This window comes from Natrix helvetica (genome assembly GCF_964273705.1).
Source record: "Natrix helvetica genome assembly, chromosome: 15".
NCBI classification, from domain to species: Eukaryota; Metazoa; Chordata; class Lepidosauria; order Squamata; family Natricidae; genus Natrix; species Natrix helvetica.
Genome location: NC_138565.1, coordinates 8325256 through 8344873, shown reverse-complemented (window position 1 = coordinate 8344873; position 19618 = coordinate 8325256). Strand labels below are relative to the sequence as shown.

Below are 19618 nucleotides of genomic sequence, written 5' to 3'. Positions count from 1 at the left end.
CCATCGCCTTGCAAAAATAATAAAGGTGGGATATAAATAAATAAAAGTGAGCAATGACCGGCTGATGGGGATGAGGCCATGGGACCCAAGGAGGACAGGAAAGCAGGCCCAATACCTTTGGGGACCGAGTGGGGCTGCCAGCAGTGCCCAGGGGGTCTCAGGGTGGGGGAGGGCTGTGGAAGGCCACATGTGGGCTGGGGTGGTGCTGCAGTGTGGGCCCTATTTGAGAGGCTGAGGGTCCACATATTAAGGGGGGGGGTCCTGGAGGGGATTTCCCCCCTGCAGATTTGCAAAGTGGTCTGGGGGGGAGGAAGCGGGAAAAGGGAGGCAAAGGGCCCCGGGATGCGGGGAAAGTCAGAGCCTCAGAAGGGTTCCCACAACCTCCACCTGCCTGAATGCGGGGAGTGGGGGCGGAGATCAAACGGACACCCACCCCCGGCCAGCCTCTCGCGCGAGACTAGGAAGGGACTTGGCACTGCGCAGGCGCTCTCTGGCTGACTGAAAATGGAGGGCGCCGATTGGTCGCTCTGGAGTCGGCGGCGATTGGCTGGAGGTCTCTTTGAGGCGGTCCTTCTAAAGGAATGGTGCCCCCCCCCCACATCTTGTTAGGGGGAGACATTCCGACGAGGGAAGGGAAATACAGACCCAGAAGCCCCACCATAACCTCCCCCTACCTGGATGCGAGCAGCGGGGAAGCAGGCCGGACCGCAAACTTCAACGGTTCCCCTCGGCCGATCTCTCCTGGCGGTGATTGGCAGGAGGACTGCTTGGGGCGATCCTTTCAGAGGAACAGGAGGAGCTTCGGCTTTCCTACCCGGAAGAGCGTAAAGAAAGGGAAGCTTCCACTTCCGGAAACTAAACGGAGTACGGGGAAGCTGCCTGAATCGGCGACAGAAGAGCCCGGGTGATGCAGGTTTGTCGCATGGGATGCTGGGAGTCGCAGTCCGAAGTGGGAGGGGTCGGAGCCAAAGGGGAGAGGAGCCCATACACCAAGGGGCGAGGGCGGCACGCCAGTAAGGAGCGAGGGGCGGAGTCACAAAGCGGGCACGACCAATGGGATGGCGTAGAAGGCGCCTCATGCAAAAATGCACCGGCCCTGAAGAGAAAGTTTTCTTCCCAGGTGACGCAATCGGAGAAACAAACGGCAGCGACAGGGGAGGAGAGGAAGAGTGGCGCAATCAGAGGAGCGACGGAAGAAGGTCTGTGTTTAAGGCGACGGAAGTTACCGCATGCAGGTTGGGCGCGGGGACTGCTGGGAGTCGCAGGCTGAGAGTCTCTGCGGACAGGGGAGTCCTGTGAAGGAGGATCGTAGGAGGTGGAGACTTCGGCCTTAGGCCTCCCCTGCGGGGAAGGGGACGCACCCATCACCCGCCTCTCTTTTCTCCCCTGAAGGAGGAGGGAGGAGCCCGGCGGGGAAAGGAAGAAAGCGGCCCCGAGAGGAGGAAGAGAAGAAGAAAGCGGCCCCGCGGAACTAAACGGAGAACGGGGAAGCTGCCTGAATCGGCGACTGAAGAGCCCGGATGATGCAGGCTTGGCGCAGGGGATGCTGGGAGTCGCAGTCCGAGGTGGGGGGTCTCTCCGGAGTGGGGAGGCCCTGAGGAGATTGAGGGAGGCGGGCAAGATTGGGAGGCCGAGGCCTAGTCGTGGGCGGGGGGAGGATGGGAAGGAGGCAGGGCTCGCAGGGACCGCGAGAGGCGGAGGCTTTGGCCCGCGCCTCCCCTGCGGGGAAAGGGACGCAGCTGTGACCCGCCTCTCTCTCTCCCCTACAGGAGGACCGAGGAGCCCAGCGGGAAAAGGAAGAAAGCGCCGCCCCAGAGGAGGAGGAAAGCGGACCCCGCGGAGCAGCCCTGCCCTGTCCTGAGGCGGCTTCCCCGGGTGACGTCGGGGAAAGGCCGGAGGGTTCTGGGGCTGCAGGAGGGATGAGCCCAGGGGGACCCCGGGAAAGGGGGCTGCCTGGAGGACGGTGCAAGGAGGAAAAAATGGGCAGAGACCCTGAGACGATCCTGGAGGCCGGAGGGCCCTTCGGAAGACCCCAGAAGGAGGAAGAAGAGAAATATGAGTACCAGCAATGTGAGAAACCCTTAATCCACTCAGGGGAAAAGAGATACAAATGCTCAGAATGTGAAAAATCCTTCAAAAGAAAAGACCATCTTGAAATCCATCTAAGAACCCACACAGGAGAGAAACCTCATAAATGCCTGGAGTGTGGAAAGAGCTTCAGTCAGAGGAGCAACCTTTATAAACATCAAAGGATCCATACAGGAGAAAAACCTCATAAATGCCTGGAGTGTGGAAAGAGCTTCAGTGAGTGGAACAGCCTTTATATACATCAAAGGATCCATTCAGGAGAGAAACCTCATAAATGCCTGGAGTGTGGAAAGAGCTTCAGTGAGCGGAGCAGCCTTTCTATACACCAAAGGATCCACTCAGGAGAGAAACCTCATAAATGCTTGGAGTGTGGAAAGAGCTTCAGTGAGCGGAGCAGTCTTTATATACATCAAAGGATCCACTCAGGAGAGAAACCTCATAAATGCCTGGAGTGTGGAAAGAACTTCAGTCAGAAGAGCACCCTTTATAAACATAAAAAGATCCACACAGGAGAAAAACCTCATAAATGCCTGGAATGTGGAAAGAGCTTCAGTCAGAGGAGCTGCCTTTATAAACATCAAAGGATTCACACAGGAGAGAAACCTCATAAATGCATGGAGTGTGGAAAGAGCTTCAGTCAGAGGAGCACCCTTTATAGACATCAAAGTATCCATTGGGAAGAAAAACCACATAAATGCCTGGAATGTGGAAAGAAATTTAGTCAGCGTTCACATCTTTATTCCCATCAAAGAATCCATTTCCAAGAAGAGTACCAATGCGGGCAATGTGAAAAATCCTTCAAAACAATTCAAATCCTTGGAAAACATCTAACAATCCACAAACCACATAAATGTCTGGAGTGTGGAAAGAGCTTCACTCGGAGAAGACAACTTTCGCTGCATCAAAAAATCCATTCAGGCGAAAAAAAACATACATGCCTGATGTGTGGAAAGAACTTCAGTCATAGGGAAAGCCTTTATGTACATCAAAGGATCCACACAGGAGAAAAGCCTTATAAATGCCTAGAGTGTGGAAAGAGCTTTACTGACCGGTCAAACCTCCGCCGACATCAAAGAATCCACACAGGAGAAAAAACACATAAATGCCTAGAATGTGGAAAGTGTTTCAATACTGGAGGAATTCTGTATAGACATCAAAGGATCCACACAGGAGAAAAACCTCATAAATGCCTGGAGTGTGGAAAGAGCTTCAGTCAGAGGAGTGTCCTTTATAAACATCAAATGATTCACACAGGAGAAAAACCACATAAATGCCTGGAGTGTGGAAAGTGTTTTACTGAGCGTGGTAGCCTCCATAAACACGAAAGAATTCACACAGGAGAAAAACCACATACATGTCTGCATTGTAGAAAGAGCTTTAGTCAGAAAGCACAGCTTAACAGACATCAAAGAATCCACTCAAGGGAGAATTCATATGGGGAAAATATGATAAATACGTCTGAGTGTGAGAAAACTCACACTATCTGAGGAATTGAATTGTATATTTAATTTGGCCAAGTGTGAATAGACAAGCTAGGAATTCGCCTCAAGAGCTCTCAATGTACAAAAAAGCAACAGAATAATAATATTCATGATATTTTTAATAATTCGAAGAGGAGGAAATATTTTTCTTTACTCCAAATGAGTAAAGAATATATTAAGAAGAGTAAATAATAACTGCCAAATGAGGGACTTTCTCAAGTTGAATAACAAAGGACTTTTTCAATTGTACATGATTCAACTGACTGAAATTGTACTTTTTCGGAACAGACTTACGTGACTCATGATGACATTTCTCATGTGAATGTTCTTTTAGTGCAATGCTTATTTCAGTGGTTATACTTAATATTATGGGATGTAACTGTCAATGTCTCTTATGTAACTGTAACTGCACAGGATGATTTCTTTCATGCAATAAACTCTTCTATTTTGTACTTTTCCTACTGTATGGAGTATAAAATGAAACCTAATTCTGTGTTCTGAATTCCTTCTTTACATTGAGGGAAATCTCTTTGCTACAATAATAAGTTCCCTTTAAAAGGACATCCCCTTGATATCTAATTGGAGCAAGTGTAGAGTGGCTGAATCTAGGGCTAATTGGCCTTTATTGTGGGTGTGAAAGTTTCTCCCTGTCATTATTTGATATAATCTATACGGGCTTTCCAAATATCAGTGTCATGTAAGACCATCCCCAGACAATTGGATTTTCTCAATGGTTCTGTTGTCTTCCAGCAGAAACTGCTACAAGGAACTCTCAGGTCCCATAGATGCCTATTCTGGTTTGGGCAGGGGGGGGGGGAGGACTGGGTGCATTCCTCACTTTATACCCCTTTTCCTGCTTATCCTGTACTGAGATGTTCCTTCTTGGGAATGAAAGTGGGGAGTGATGCAATTGAGGGCCATCTGTTATGACTCAGCACGGGACCCTTCAGCAAGCGATGCCGGAGGACAACTTCTTATCACTTTCTCAGCCTGCAGTTCTCAAAACCACACCCACAGATTGGCTTCTCTTACACCGGACTGAGGGGAGGCGTCTCTAGCTGTTTTACCCTGAAGGAATTTCATGGGAATCCTCAGATCCTGCTTTCTTTGTCTTGCTATCCCTTTTTCAATAGGTTCCTTTTGAAATGCCAAGCGTTTCAAGAGTTCTAGTTTCTTGAGTGGAGGGGCAAGGCAAGTCCTTAAACACTTTAAGGCCGACAAAGCTTTGTGAGATGCTAGCCATATTCTCAGCCTTTAGGAGGAGAGGTACATTGGGGCCCATGGATTGAGGCAGGTTTAAGTAGGAGATGGTCAGTTGATCTGTTGAGGAGTGGAACTGCTCCTTAAAGAAGATGGAGGTCAAAATACAGCCCTGGGAATCTTTTCTGGAAAGGATGGTTAGCACATTTCATCCAATTGCTGAATGAGAAAAACTATTTGTATTGTATTTTCCAAGCTCATAATGATTTCTCTCAAAATGGAATCAAATGTCGATTTAAAATCAACACAGGCTGCATGCAGTCATTCTCTCCCTGCCATTTTAATTTGTTTCGGTTAGAAGAAAGTTTACTTGTAAATCAAAATGTACGCCCTGCATCAGTTTCAACTGATTTCACAGTAAATTGAGATTATTTGGTAAAAAGGTACCCCTACCTTTAGCATAGTTCATTCCCCCTTTCCCCATGGGACACCCACGGTCCATTATGTCCATCAACAAATTTTGTTCATTTTGTTATGGGAAGAACCCAGCTACGCTTGGACATCTGGTTGGGATGTCCTTGTGATGGGAGTAATTTCTCACGGGAAGCGACAATTCTTGAACGCCATTCCTCCCAAACGGTTGCGTTCCATCCCACCCCCTCCCTTTTCTTTATCCAGGTAGGAGTGAAGTAGAATATAGGTGGCTTGCTCCCCCAGAAGAAAGGTGGACCTGAAACAACAATAAACCTAGGTACAATTATTATGTAAGTAGTAACCCAACTATTGCTATATTCCTTATTGGGACCATTGAGGTCACCTAGTGTGAAACGTAACTAACCTCGCTACCCTAACTTCTGGAGGAGCCACCCACTCTCTGTGCTAATAGGTAGGGTTTCCACAATGATAGTTTTTCCTTATGGATTCTGGAGTGGAAAATCTTTTTGATCTCGTAGTGACTCCAATCCATTGCAGCCCCTTTGAGCAGCCGATCTCCAAGGGGAGCTTCTGCCGAGAGGCTCTCGCCATGTCAAAACCACTTTGAAACTTCCCTGAGAGGATCCTGGTTTCTCTTTCATGGTTGCGGGACAGAAATCCAAAAACTATTTCCAAGGTGGTTTATCATCCTGGAGTCCTGATAGTAAAATGCTTGGGAGGCAACACCATCATATAGAAAGATATAGAGCTGTGTACCATCTCATAGGGTGGTTGTTGAGGGAAGAGATGAGGAAGAGAGCTCCAAAGACCCCTCAGTCCAACCCTGAGCTACAAATATTCTCCTTTCTTTTCTTGCATATCTTCTCCGCCTTAGTTGCAGAAATAATAAAGGCAGGATCCAAATGGATAAATAAACTCACTCTATGTGACTCGCAACTGTGTTTTTAAATAGCAACTAATGGCCTCTCTTTGATGCAGGAAAATTCTTGATCCTGGATATAAGAATTCGTGGACAAACAGAGACCGTCTCCAGTTAAAAAGGACCTAAGGATGAGAATCTCCTGCCAATGGTTCCTGCTAGTGAATTTCCTCTCATTTCGACACATTGTGGGAAAAAGGAAGCAGGAAATCATGCAATTTTGATAGGATCCAAGTTGGATACTTTCTGGGTCTCTTTAACTGCTGGATCCTTCAACATTTGGAACTTGGCCAAAAGAGGGTCATGTGGCTTGGGGGGTTCAGAATAATTAAGCTATGAAGTATTTTCTTTTGGCCAAAGTTGTTCAAAGGAGACAGGATTCCCCCCTCCCCCTTCCTGGATGGCTGTATTACTTTGGGATTGACAAAAAGGTTTCTCAAAGAAGCAGAAAGACTGAAAGGAGCTCACCTGGGATGATGGAACAAAATGTAAAACAAGATGGCAACACAAAGGGAATGCAATGGGAAGTTCATCCAGAGCTACGTTAATGAGTGGAGCTTCCCTTAACAAAGGCAGTCTACCTCCAACAATATGCCTTATGTGCAAAAAGATGAGGAATGGGCAGCTTTAGTAATTGGTTTGGTCACCTAATACAGACATTTACCTGGCATTTTAAATCAAGCCTTAATCTCCAAGGCACTCAGGCACCAAGTTTAGTATTGAACTTGATCACCTGAATTTGAGAGACTTTGACAGAAGCAAAGGTGAAATACAGACCATCAAATAATCCAAGTAAAGCAAAAACATTTATTAAGGATGGGGTGTCAAATGGTACATACATTCAGTGTCAGTAAAGAAATGATGAAAGGATAAAATGCACTGATTACTCCTGAAGTTTAAACAACAGGAATTCTAGAAATATTCCCCAAGGGACAAATAGTATGGGCTACATTAATCTTTCTCAGCTGGGTTGGTGTGTTTCTTGAAAGTTGCAGATGTCTTCAGTCAGAATACTCTGTTGTGTAGTTCCTGAAAAAGCAAGTTCACACATACAAAACAAAAAGTCTTAGTCAAGAAGGAAAGACACGTCTAACCTTGCCATAGGGGAGATGGTTGACCTCCAAGGTTAAAGACTTATGGAGGGGCTCCATCAGGATCGCCTCCCAGCCGAGGAGGAGCTGCAGTGCAAGAGAGCAGAAGGACCAGGAGCCCCTCCAGCCTTTGGGGAGACGCATCAACTAGGAAAAGCCCCCCAAGGCGATGGGGGCCCTCCAGCCCCTCTTCTTGGGGAGGGAGGGGGCGAGTGTGGGGGGCTGGGGAGAAGCTGGGGGAGGGGCTGCAAGGGGACTTCCTGGAGGCCAGAAGAAGCTGAGGGTCCACATATTAAGGGGGGGTCCTGGAGGGGATTTCCCCCCCTGCATATTTGGAAAGCGGTCCTTGGGGGGGGGAAGCGGGAAGAGGGAGTCAAGGGGCCCCGGGATGCGGGGAAAGTCAGAGCCCCAGAAGGGTCCCCCCAACCTCCATCTGCCTGAATGCGGGGAGTGGGGGCGGAGATCAAATGGAAAGCCGCCGCCGCCAGCCTCTCTTCGCGCGAGACTAGGAAGGGACTCGGCACTGCGCAGGCGCTCTCTGGCTGACTGAAAATGGAGGGCGCCGAATGGTCGCTCCGGTCGGCGGCGATTGGCTGAAGGACTCTTTGGGGCGGTCCTTCTAAAGGAAGGGCATGCATCTTGTTAGGGGGAGACATTCCGACGAGGGAAGGGAAATACAGATCCAGAAGCCCCACCATAACCTCCCCCTGCCTGGATGCGGGCAGCGGGGAAGCAGACCGGACCCCAAACTTCAACGGTTCCCCTCGGCCCATCTCCCCTGGCGACCATAACAACCCTCGGCAACGCGCAGGCGCCCTCTGGCTCTTTGAAGCAGGGCGCACTCCGATTGGCCGTTCTGGGGAGGGCGGTGATTGGCAGGAGGACTGCTTGGGGCGGTCCTTTCAGAGGAACAGGAGGAGCTTCGGCTTTCCTACCCGGAAGAGCGTAAAGACAGGGAAGCGTCCACTTCCGGAAACTAAACGGAGAACGGGGAAGCTGCCTGAATCGGCGACAGAAGAGCCCGGATGATGCAGGTTTGGCGCAGGGGATGCTGGGAGTCGCAATCGGAGGTGGGGGGGTCTCTCCGGAGTGCGGGGGCCCTGAAGGGATTGAGGGAGGCGGGCAAGATTGGGAGGCCGAGGCCTAATGTGGGGGGGGGGGGCGGAGGATGGGAAGGAGGCCGGGCTCGCAGGGACCGCGAGAGGCGGAGGCTTCGGCCTGGGCCTCCCCTGTGGGGAAAGGGACGCAGCCATGACCCGCCTCTCTCTTTCCCCCTGTAGGAGGACCGAGGAGCCCAGCGGGGAAAGGAGGGAAGCGCCGCCCGAGAGGAGGAGGAGAGCCGGCCCCGGGGACCAGCCCTACCCGTTCCTGGCGCACCTTTCCTGGGAGACGGCGGGGAAACGCAGGGAGGCTCTGGGGCTGCAGGAGGGATGGGCCCAGGGGGACCCTGGGAAAGGCGGCTGCCTGGAAGCGGAGGCGGGGAGGAGGAAACGGGCGGAGACTCCAAGACAGTTCTGGAGGATGGAAGATCCTTTCGAAGACGCCGGAAGACCCAAAGGATCCAGGAGGGAGGAAGGAAATATCAGTGCCCGGAATGTGAAAAATCCTTCAAGAGAAATGCACATCTTCAAAGGCATCTTAGAATCCATACAGGAGAGAAACCTCATAAATGCCTGGAGTGTGGAAAGAGCTTCAGTCAGAGGAGCAACCTTTATATACATCAAAGGATTCATTGGGTAGAGAAACCGAAGAAATGCCTGGAGTGAGGAAAGAGCTTCAGTCAGAGGGGAAACCTTTGTACACATCAAAGGATCCACACAGGAGAGAAACCTTATAAATGCCTGGAGTGTGGAAAGAGATTCAGTCAGAGGGGCCACCTTTATACACATCAAAGGATCCACTCAGGAGAGAAAGATCATAAATGCCTGGAGTGTGGAAAGCGCTTCAGTCAGAGGGGCAACCTTTATACACATCAAAGGATCCATTCAGGAGAAAAACCTCATAAATGCGTGGAGTGTGGAAAGAGCTTCAGTCACAGCAGCAGCCTTTATGTACATCAAAGGATCCACACAGGAGAGAAACCTCATAACTGCCTGGAGTGTGGAAAGAGCTTCAATCAGAGGAGCAGCCTTTATAGACATCAAAGGATCCACACAAGAGAGAAACCTCATAAATGCCTGGAATGTGGAAAGAGCTTCAATCAGAGGAGCAGTCTTAATAAACATCAAAGGATCCATTGGGTAGAGAAACCGAAGAAATGCCTGGAGTGTGGAAAGAGCTTCAGTCAGAGGGGCAACCTTTATACACATCAAAGGATCCACACAGGAGAGAAACCTTATAAATGCCTGGAGTGTGGAAAGAGCTTCAGTCAGAGGGGACACCTTTATACACATCAAAGGATCCACTCAGGAGAGAAAGATCATAAATGCCTGGAGTGTGGAAAGAGCTTCAGTCAGAGGGGCACCCTTTATACACATCAAAGGATCCACTCAGGAGAGAAACCTCATAAATGCCTGGAGTGTGGAAAGAGCTTCAGTCATAGGGGCAACCTTTATAAGCATCAAAGGATCCACACAGGAGAAAAACCTCATAAGTGCCTGGAGTGTGGAAAGGGCTTCAGTAATAGGGGCAACCTTTATAAACATCAAAGGATCCACACAGGAGAAAAATCTCATAAATGCCTGGAGTGTGGAAAGTGCTTCAGTCAGAGGAGCAACCTTTATTCACATCAAAGGATCCATTGGGGAAAATAACTGAATATATGCCTGGAGGGCAGGGCTTCCTTCTGAAGACCTGGCAATCCCCAAAGGATCTAGGAGGAAGGGAGGAAATATCAATGCCACGAATGTGAAAAATCCTTCAAAAATAACGGACATCTTCAGAAGCATCTAAAGGTCCATTCAGGACAAAAACCTCATAGGTGCCTGGAGTGTGGACGGAGCAACCTTTATAAACATCAAAGGATCCACTCAGGCGAAAACCCCTGCAAATACTGGAGTGTGGAAAGAGCTTCACTAGTGCTACACACCTCCGTCAACATCAAATAATCCACACAGGAGAAAAACCACATAAATGCCTCGAATGTGGAAAGTGTTTCAGTCGGAAAGGACATTTGTATGAACATCGAAGAATCCACTCAGGAGACAAACCACATAAATGTCGAGTGTGCAACGAGCTTCATTCAGAGATGAAACCTTTGCATACATCAAAAAATCCACTCAGGGGAAAAAACATATCAGTTGAAAGAGTGTGGAAAGAACTTTGGTTGGAGAGGAAACCTTGACACACATCAAAGAATCCACCCTGGAGAGAAAACCTATAATCACCCTAAAATTGTGTTTCCACCAAAATAAGGCATAGTGATTATTTGGAGCCCCAAAAGTTAATAAAGCCAGGTGTTATTACAGGGGAATATGGATCTTGAGTCTGTAATTTAGGGTGTTGGGTATTCCTACCCTCTTAGTTTTATCTGCAAATTTGATGTGTCCCCCATCAAGTCCCTCATTTAAGACATTTATGAAGATATTGAAAAGTTCTCGGCCTAAGATGGAACCTTGTGGTACCCCCGTGCTTCCTTCCCTCCCTGTACATATAGTACCATTAAGGACCAACCGTTGAGTAATTTGTCAGCCAGTTACAAATCAATCCATCCAACTCAGTCATGAGTTTCATCCCACCATGTTTCACTAATAGCAACTATATCATACATACCTTTGTGTATTAGTATTTCAGCTTCTCCCTGTCTATTGAGCGTTCATATAAAGGGATTAGAGTTCTCCTTGGATCTTGGGTATGTTTCTTGTATCCCCTACTCTGTGTCTGTGTTTTCCATCCTTTCTATCACTCTACTTCTCTGTGTTTTCCCTTGTTTTCTTCTTTCCCACCTTGTATGATTGGTCATTTAGTGGCTTTTCCTTGGAATTGGGCTCTAGAGGTCTTGAGGATTGCACCCCCTGCCCGCTCAACTGTCTAACTTCAAAATGAAGACCGTTTTCAAGTGTACACGCTAGGCATTTTAACTGGCTCAAATTGTACCTTTTCGCAATAGGTTTACGTGACTCCTTTCTTCCACCGAATCTACTGTTTTGTACTTTTTCTACTGTATAAAAGTGTAAAATGAATCCCAAGTCTGTCGTCCATTTTTTCATGAAGGGAAACCACTTTATTAGATTAGTATAAGGATGCCTTTAAATGATCTTACATCTCTGTGCCTAATTTGACCAAGTGTTCGGTGGCAGAATTCAAGAGTCAGACCTGCCCCAACCCGGTCCCTTAGGAAAGGAAGACCCTCGACCCTCTATGTTGGTTTTCCAAAGGTGGGTACCATGTAAGACCATCCCCAGATATCCGGAACTCTTCTCCGCCTTAGTTGCAGAAATAATAAAGGCAGAATCCAAATGGATAAACTAACTCACTCTATGTGACTCGCAACTGTGTTTTTAAATAGCAACTAATGGCCTATCTTTGATGCAGGAAAATTCTTGATCCTGGATATAAGAATCCAGAATTCATACACAGAGACCGTCTCCATTTAAAAAGGACCTAAGGATGAGAATCTCCTGCCAATGGTTCCTGCTAGTGAATTTCCTCTCATTTCAACACATTGTGGGAAAAAGGAAGCAGGAAATCATGCAATTTTGATAGGATCCAAGTTGGATACTTTCTGGGTCTCTTTAACTGCTGGATCCTTCAACATTTGGAACTTGGCCAAAAGAGGGTCATGTGCCTTGGGGGGGGGTTCAGAATAATTAAGCTATGAAGTATTTTCTTTTGGCCAAAGTTGTTCAAAGGAGACAGGATTCCCCCCTCCCCCTTCCTTAATGGCTGTATTACTTTGGGATTGACAAAAAGGTTTCTCAAAGAAGCAGAAAGACTGAAAGGAGCTCACCTGGGATGATGGAACAAAATGTAAAACAAGATGGCAACACAAAGGGAATGCAATGGGAAGTTCATCCAGAGCTACGTTGAGTGGAGCTTCCCTTAACAAAGACAGTCTACCTCCAACAATCTGCCTTATGTGCAAAAAGATGAGGAATGGGCAGCTTTAGTAATTGGTTTGGTCACCTAATACAGACATTTGCCTGGCAATGGTGTGTGTGTAGAAAAGTTGGTGCAGGTGAGCTTTGGAATTCTGATGGCTTTATGACCTCATCCATGCAAGTTAAATTGTCAGTTATCAGAGTGAAGATGCCCCCCAAGAGGTAATTTGGTGTCCAAAGGGATCCTGGGCTCTGGAAAATCTTCCCTCTATTTATATCCAATTTATCAGAGTTGTATTGCAAGAGCAAAAATGCCCATTTGGCCACTAATTAGAGGGAAGCAGGGAGAAAATAACATCCACTCCTTTTTCTTGTTACTTCTAATTATTGATCATTTTAAATCAAGTCTTAATCTCCAAGGCACTCAGGCACCAAGTTTAGTATAGAACTTGATCACCTGAATTTGAGAGACTTTGACAGAAGCAAAGGTGAAATACAGACCATCAAATAATCCAAGCAAAGCAAAAACATTTACTAAGGATGGGGTGTCAAATGGTACATACATTCAGTGTCAGTAAAGAAATGATGAAAGGATAAAATGCACTGATTACTCCTGAAGTTTAAACAACAGGAATTCTAGAAATATTCCCCAAGGGACAAATGTATGGGCTACATTAATCTTTCTCAGCTGGGTTGATGTGTTTCTTGAAAGTTGCAGATGACTTCAGTCAGAATACTTTGTTGTGTAGTTCCTGAAAAAGCAAGTTCACACATACAAAACAAAAAGTCTTAGTCAAGAAGGAAAGACACGTCAAATCTTAAAAGTAGCTTTTGGCGAGAGGGGGGGACATCTAAGGTTAAAGACTTATGGAGGGGCTCCATCAGGATCGCCTCCCAGCCGAGGAGGAGCTGCAGTGCAAGAGAGCAGCAGGACCAGGAGCCCCTCCAGCCTTTGGGGAGACGCATCAATCAGGAAAAGCCCCCCAAGGCGGTGGGGGCCCTCCAGCCCCTCTTCCTGGGGAGGGAGGGGGCGCGTGGGGGGGGGAGATGGGGGAGGGGCTGCAAGGGGACTTCCTGGAGGCCAGAAGAGACTGAGAATCCACATATTAAGGGGGGGTCCTGGAGGGGATTCCCCCCCTGCATATTTGGAAAGCGGTCTTTGGGGGAGGGGGGAAACGGGAAAAGGGAGGCAACGGGCGCCGGGATGCGGGGAAAGTCAGAGCCCCAGAATGGTCCCCCCAACCTCCGCCTGCCTGAATGCGGGGAGTGGGGGCGGAGATCAAACGGAACCCCCCTTCCCGCCTCCGCCAGCCTCTCTCCGCGCGAGACTAGGAAGGGACTCGGCACTGCGCAGGGGCTCTCTGGCTGACTGAAAATGGAGGGCGCCGATTGGTCGCTCTGGAGTCGGCGGCGATTGGCTGCAGGACTCTTTGAGGCGGCCCTTCTAAAGGAAGGGTGCCCCCCCCATCTTGTTAGGGGGAGACATTCCGACGAGGGAAGGGAAATACAGATCCAGAAGCCCCACCATAACCTCCCCCTGCCTGGATGCGGGCAGCGGGGAAGCAGACCGGACCCCAAACTTCAACGGTTCCCCTCGGCCCATCTCCCCTGGCGACTATAACAACGCTCGGCAACGCACAGGCGCCGTCTGGCTCTTTGAAGCAGGGCGCACTCCGATTGGCCGTTCTGGGGAGGGCGGCGATTGGCAGGAGGACTGCTTGGGGCGGTCCTTTCAGAGGAACAGGAGGAGCTTCGGCTTTCCTACCCGGAAGAGCGTAAAGACGGGGAAGCGTCCACTTCCGGAAACTAAACGTAGAACGGGGAAGCTGCCTGAATCGGCGACAGAAGAGCCCGGATGATGCAGGTTTGGCGCAGGGGATGCTGGGAGTCGCAGTCCGAGGTGTGGGGAGGTCTCTCCGGAGTGGGGAGGCCCTGAAGGGATTGAAGGAGGAGGGCAAGATTGGGAGGCCGAGGCCTATCCTGGGGGGGTAGGGGTGAAGGATGGGAAGGCGGTCGGGCTCGTAGGAACCGCGAGAGGCGGAGGCTTCGGCCTGGGCCTCCCCTGCGGGGAAAGGGACGCAGCCATCACCCGCCTCTCTCTCTCCCCTGCAGGAGGACCGAGGAGCCCGGCGGGGGAAGGAAGGAAGCGCCGCCCCAGAGGAGGAGGAGGAGGAGGAAAGCGGGCCCCGCGGCATAGCCCTGCCCTGTCCTAGGGCGGCTTCTACGGAAGATGGCCTGGAAAGGCCGGGAGGCTCTGGGGCTGCAGGAGGGATGAGCCCAGGGGGACCCCGGGAAAGGCGGCTGCCTGGAGGGCGATGCGGGGACCAGGAAACGGGCGGAGACCCCGAGACGGTCCTGGAGGGCAGAGGGTCCTTCGGAAGACCCCGAAATCCCCAAAGGATCCAGGAGAAAGGAAGGAAATATCAGTGCCCAGAATGCGAAAAATCCTTCAAAACTAATGACCATCTTCAAAGGCATCTTAGAATCCATTCAGGAGAGAAACCTCACAAGTGCCTGGAGTGTGGAAAGAGCTTCAGTCAGTTGGGAAACCTTTCTAGACATCAAAGGATCCATTCCGGAGAGAAACCATACGAATGCATGGAGTGCGGAAAGAGATTCAACCTGAAGGAAAGCCTTAATACACATCAAAGAACCCACACAGGAGAGAAGCCACATAAATGCTTGGAATGTGGAAAGAGCTTCAATCTGAGGGAAAGCCTTTTTAGACATCTAAGCATCCACTCAGGAGAAAAGGAATACCAGTGTCGGGAATGTGAAAAATCCTTCAAAACAAATAATGATCTTGAAAACCATGTAAGAATCCACACAGGGGAGCAACCTCATAGATGCCTACAGTGTGGAAAAAGCTTCAATCATATGAGCAGCTTCTATAGACATAAAAGAATCCATTTACAAAAAACATATGAATGCTGGGAATGTGAAAAATCCTTCAAAACAATTCAAATCCTTGAAGAACACCTAAGAATCCACTCGGAAGAGAAACCTAATAAATGTCTGGAGGCCACAGAGTCCTTTGGCAATCCTGGGAATCCACAAAGAATAGAAACGAAGAAATCGCCAAAGGGAGAAAAGAAATATCAGTGCCCAGAATGTGAAAAAACCTTCAAGAGAAATGGACACCTCCAAATCCATTTAAGCATCCACTCAGGAGAAAGGGAATATCAGTGCCCGGAATGTAAAAAATCCTTCCGAAGAAAAGACCATCTTCAAAGCCATCTAACAATCCACTCGGGAGAGAAACCTCATAAATGCCTGGAGTGTGGAATGAGCTTCAATCACAGGAGCAGCTTTAGTAGACATCAAAGAATCCACTTGGGAGAGAAACCAAATAATTGCTTGGAGTGTGGAAAGAGCTTCAATGATGGGAGCAGCCCTTGTAGACATCAAACAATCCAGTCAGGAGGCAAACCGAACAATTGCTTGGAGTGTGGAAAGACCTTCAATGACAGGAGCAGCCTTTATAGACATAGAAGGATCCACTCGGCAGAAAAACCGTATAAATGCCTGGAGTGTGGAAAGAGTTTTGGTCATTGGAGCAACCTTCATCTACATCAAAGGATCCACTCGGGAGAGAAACCGTATAAATGCCTGGAGTGTGGAATGAGATTCTGCCAGAGGAGCAGCCTTTATAGACATCGAAGGATCCACTCAGGAGAAAAACCGTATAAATGCCTGGAGTGTGGAAAGAGCTTCCGTCAGAAGACTAACCTTTATCTACATCAAAGGATCCACTCAGGAGAGAAACCGTATCAATGCTTGGAGTGTGGAAAAAGGTTTATGGATGGTGGAAACCTCCGTAAACATCAAAGGATTCACACAGGAGAGAAACCATATAAATGTCTGGAGTGTGGAAAGAGCTTCAATCTCACAGGGCACCTTATTACACATCAAAGAGTCCACATAGGAAAGAAACAGGAAACCCGCCTGGGGTGTGGAAAGAGCTTCAGTGAGAGGAGACCAGACGAAAAACTCGGGAATCCCCAACGAACCCACGAGGGAGAAAAGAAATATCAATGCACTGAATGTGAAGAATCTTTCAAAACGAATAGAGGTCTTCTAAACCATCTCAGAATCCACACAGCAGAGAAACCATTTCAATGTTTGGAGTGTGGAAAGTGCTTCGCTCACGAGAGCACCCGTAATAGACATCAAATAATCAACTCAGGAGAGAAACTGCATAAGTGCCTAGATTGCGGAAAGAGCTTCACTCGGAAGGCACGTCTTTATGCACATAAAAGAATCCACACAGGAGAAAAACCATATGAATGCCCGGAGTGTGGAATGAGCTTTACTGAAAGTGGAAATCTCCGCAAACATCAATGGATCCACACTGGAGAAAAACCACATAAATGCCTGGAGTGTGGAAAGGGTTTCAATATGAGAGGAACTCTGTATAGACATCTAATGATTCACACAGGAGAAAAACCACATAAATGCCTGGAGTGTGGAAAGTGTTTCAAAATGAGAGGAACTCTATATACACATCAAATGATTCACACAGGAGAAAAACCACATAAATGCCTGGAATGTGGAAAGAGCTTCAATCGGAGAGGAAACCTTTACATACATCAAAGAATCCACACTGGCGACAAACCATATCAATGTCTAGAGTGTGGAAAGAGTTTCTCTGCAAACAGAAGTCTTTATAAGCATCAAAGAATCCACACAGGAGAAACCTCATATACTGTCTTTCCCCAAAAATAACCCTAGCCTCATTTTTGAGTGACTAATGTAAGCCCTACCCCCCAAAATGAGCCCTAGTGAAAGGGAGTCAGTATTACCAGCACAGGAGATAGCAAGTCCGTGAGGGCTGACGGTGTCTGGCAGCAGTCGCAGCCCACACAGCACAGGTGGGTTCATTACCTGTGAAAGCAGCAGGTGGAAGCAGGTGGGGGGGAGGCAGGCTTTCCCACACGGGCCATGGGAAAGCCAAGAGTCTACCAGAGTGGCCAGGGGCCATGGGAGGCTCATCTTCATGCGGTGACACCGGCAGCAGACGGAGGCAGAGGTGCGGGGGTTAAGCAAGTGATCCAGATGTGCGGTGTGGGTATTGAGAAAGTCCGGTCTGGGAGGGTCATCTTTGCATCTCTCGGCTTGCCTGCAGCCTACAGGCCGCATTGAGATATCCTGTTGTCCACCTGCGCCTCTGCCTCCGTCTGCTGCTGGTGTCACTGTGGCAAGACGAGCCTCCCACGGCCACAGCTCCATCTGAATTGCCTGCCCCCCCCCCCCCAATCTCTGCTTCCTCCTGCTGCTTACAAAGTTACCGTATTTTTCCGAGTATAAGACGCAGAGGAATATAAGACGCAGCAAGGTTTTGAAGAGGAAAATTTTTTTTTAAAGTTTTTGCACTCTGCAAACCCCCCCCCCCAAAAATTTGGACCATTTTTCATGAAGACGGGCCCGTTTTTTTCCCCACAAAAAGGGCATGGATAGCCTTTAGGAAGCTTATAGAGTGCTGCTGGGGGCTGGGTGGGCAAAAATGGGCCGTTTTTCATTCGTTTCTGCCCTCCCCAGCCCCCAGGAGCTCTCTAAAAGCCTTCTAAAAGCTACGCACGGGCATTTTGGTGAAGGGGCAGAGTTTCGGGAAGCTAAAAATGCTGTATTCAGTGTATAAGACACACCCAGATTTTCAGCCTCTTTTTTTGAGGGTAAAAGGTGCGTCTTATACTCCAAAAAATACGGTAATCAACTGAAACACGAAAAATGCCTCGAAGAGCTTTACTAAGGATGCAAACCTCTTGTCAACATCAAATAATCCATCCTGGAGAGAAACTATAAATGCCTGGAATGTGTTTCAGTAGGAGAGGAACTCTATAGACATCTAATGATTCACACAGGAGAAAAACCATATAAATGCCTGGGAAAAGTTTCATTTCAAAACAGGATCTTTATTCCCATCAAGGAATCCACGCAAGGAAAAGCATATAAGGCTTTCCTTAAGTTTTACAGGTGTGAAGCTTAAGGAAAGACTAAATGAAGAAGACACAGGAGTTAGAAATTAACAAAATATAGGTAGAGGTGAACAAACATGTAAAAATGGAGTGAAGGATTGTAAATTTAAGGACTGTATATAACAGTATCATATATATAGACAAAGAGAAACTGAAATAAGAGGGGAGAAGTACATTTACAATGAATGTATACTGAAGTGGAAATGTTGTATAGAAGGAAATTGCAAAAAAAATGCCCTTTTTAAAAAAAAGCTGTTTAATAAAAATATCTTTAAAAATAAAATAAAAATGTCTAAAAACTTATTTTCCCTGTCGCGAAGTGTCCGCTTACAATAGTTTACAAAAGTTCTTGACCCCGACATCACTCAGCCCATCTTGGAACCAGCCAGGTGAGCCTGTAAGCCAGGTCACGAAACTCCCAGTTGTCCTCGGTCACTCCTCTCCATCCCTGGCTGATGGTTTTGACGCCATCTCTAGCTTTACGGTTGGCCAGGGGGTCCTTGAACCGCTTGTGGGGCACGCCGTGAAGGGGTTGAAGTTTCTCCACTCCAAGGTATCATTGTGGAGAGTGACCCGCCACTGTGAAGTGGGCCACGGTGACACATCTCACGTTGGTACCTTCCATGATGCTTTCCAGACCATACTCCCAAGAAGAACCTCAGTTGCTGGGGGTCCCTGTTAAATTCCATGCCCCCCAGTGGTGTCTTATGAGCCCTTCTCCCCCCCCCCCCGGTGCTAACCCTGCAGGGAGGGGGTAGGTTGAGCTGCCACCTCTGGAACTGGGGCCACAGTTGCTGCTGCTGTGGGGCTGGCCACGGTTATATATATATATATATATTCTAATATGTTATTCTAATATCGGGGGGGAGGTCATTCCAGAGGGTCGGGCTCATCACAGAGAAGGCCCTACTCCTGGGCGTCGCCCGCTGGCACTGCCTAGTGGACGGCACCCGGAGGAGTCCCTCCCTGTGAGAGCGAATCGGCCGCAGGGATGTATGGGGCAGGATGCGATCCCGCAAATACCTAGGTCCTGTGCCATGGAGCGCTTTAAAGATGATAGTCAACACCTTGAAACGCACCCGAAAAGCCACAGGTAGCCAGTGCAGCCCGCGCAGGAGAGGTGTTACATGAGAGTACCTAGTACCTCCCATAATTGCCCGCGCGGCCGCATTCTGGACCAACTGCAGCCTTCGGGTGCATCTCAAGGGAAGCCCCATGTAGAGCCTCATGGCAGATGTAGCCGCCCCTATCTCCCTATCTCCTTCATTTTCCCACCCCTCCCCCATGACCCATCCAAATCCAGCCAATGCGATGCCACCAAGATGTTTTGGGAACATTGGAAGTGTTTGGACTAATACATTTCCAGCACAAACTGGTTCCATGTTGGTCTGCTCTTCCTCAGCTGTCATTTCCCCCCTCCCTAATTGCCACAATAGATTCACTGCCCATT

At 48.5% G+C, this 19618-nt stretch overlaps 2 protein-coding genes and 1 long non-coding RNA gene across 6 annotated transcripts in view; 2 read left to right on the top strand and 1 right to left on the bottom strand.

The window, feature by feature from the left end:
- Window positions 1–4057, top strand: part of LOC309399623 (uncharacterized protein) — a 200301-nt gene extending 196244 nt beyond the window's left edge. The window contains exons 1-4 of one of the 3 annotated variants that reach the window (XM_081967626.1): window positions 777–913; window positions 1121–1199; window positions 1393–1529; window positions 1770–4057. In XM_081967626.1, coding sequence (XP_081823752.1) covers window positions 1521–1529; window positions 1770–3575 — 1815 coding nt within the window. In that variant the 5' untranslated portion in view covers window positions 777–913; window positions 1121–1199; window positions 1393–1520 and the 3' untranslated portion in view covers window positions 3576–4057. Of the gene's footprint in view, window positions 1–776; window positions 914–1120; window positions 1530–1769 lie in introns of those variants that run through there. The other 2 variants (XM_081967627.1, XM_081967628.1) reach the window with 2 other exon arrangements.
- Window positions 4058–6910: 2853 nt separating this feature from the next.
- On the bottom strand, window positions 6911–8022 carry LOC309399489. The gene is made up of 2 exons (XR_014176533.1): window positions 7916–8022; window positions 6911–7152 (listed from the first exon to the last, which is right to left on the bottom strand). It is a non-coding gene; the product is annotated as an uncharacterized lncRNA (long non-coding RNA).
- A 166-nt stretch (window positions 8023–8188) lies between these two features.
- Window positions 8189–17550, top strand: LOC309399488 (uncharacterized protein). Of its 2 annotated transcripts, none has more exons than XM_081967344.1 (2): window positions 8189–8248; window positions 14306–17550. In XM_081967344.1, the coding sequence occupies exons 1-2, from the start codon at window positions 8240–8242 to the stop codon at window positions 16916–16918; spliced, it is 2622 nt and encodes an 873-aa protein (XP_081823470.1). In that variant the 5' UTR covers window positions 8189–8239; the 3' UTR covers window positions 16919–17550. The 2 variants fall into 2 exon arrangements, with proteins under 2 accessions (XP_081823470.1, XP_081823469.1); XM_081967343.1 differs by lacking the exon at window positions 8189–8248 and adding an exon at window positions 13948–14057.
- The last annotated feature ends 2068 nt before the right edge of the window (window positions 17551–19618 follow it).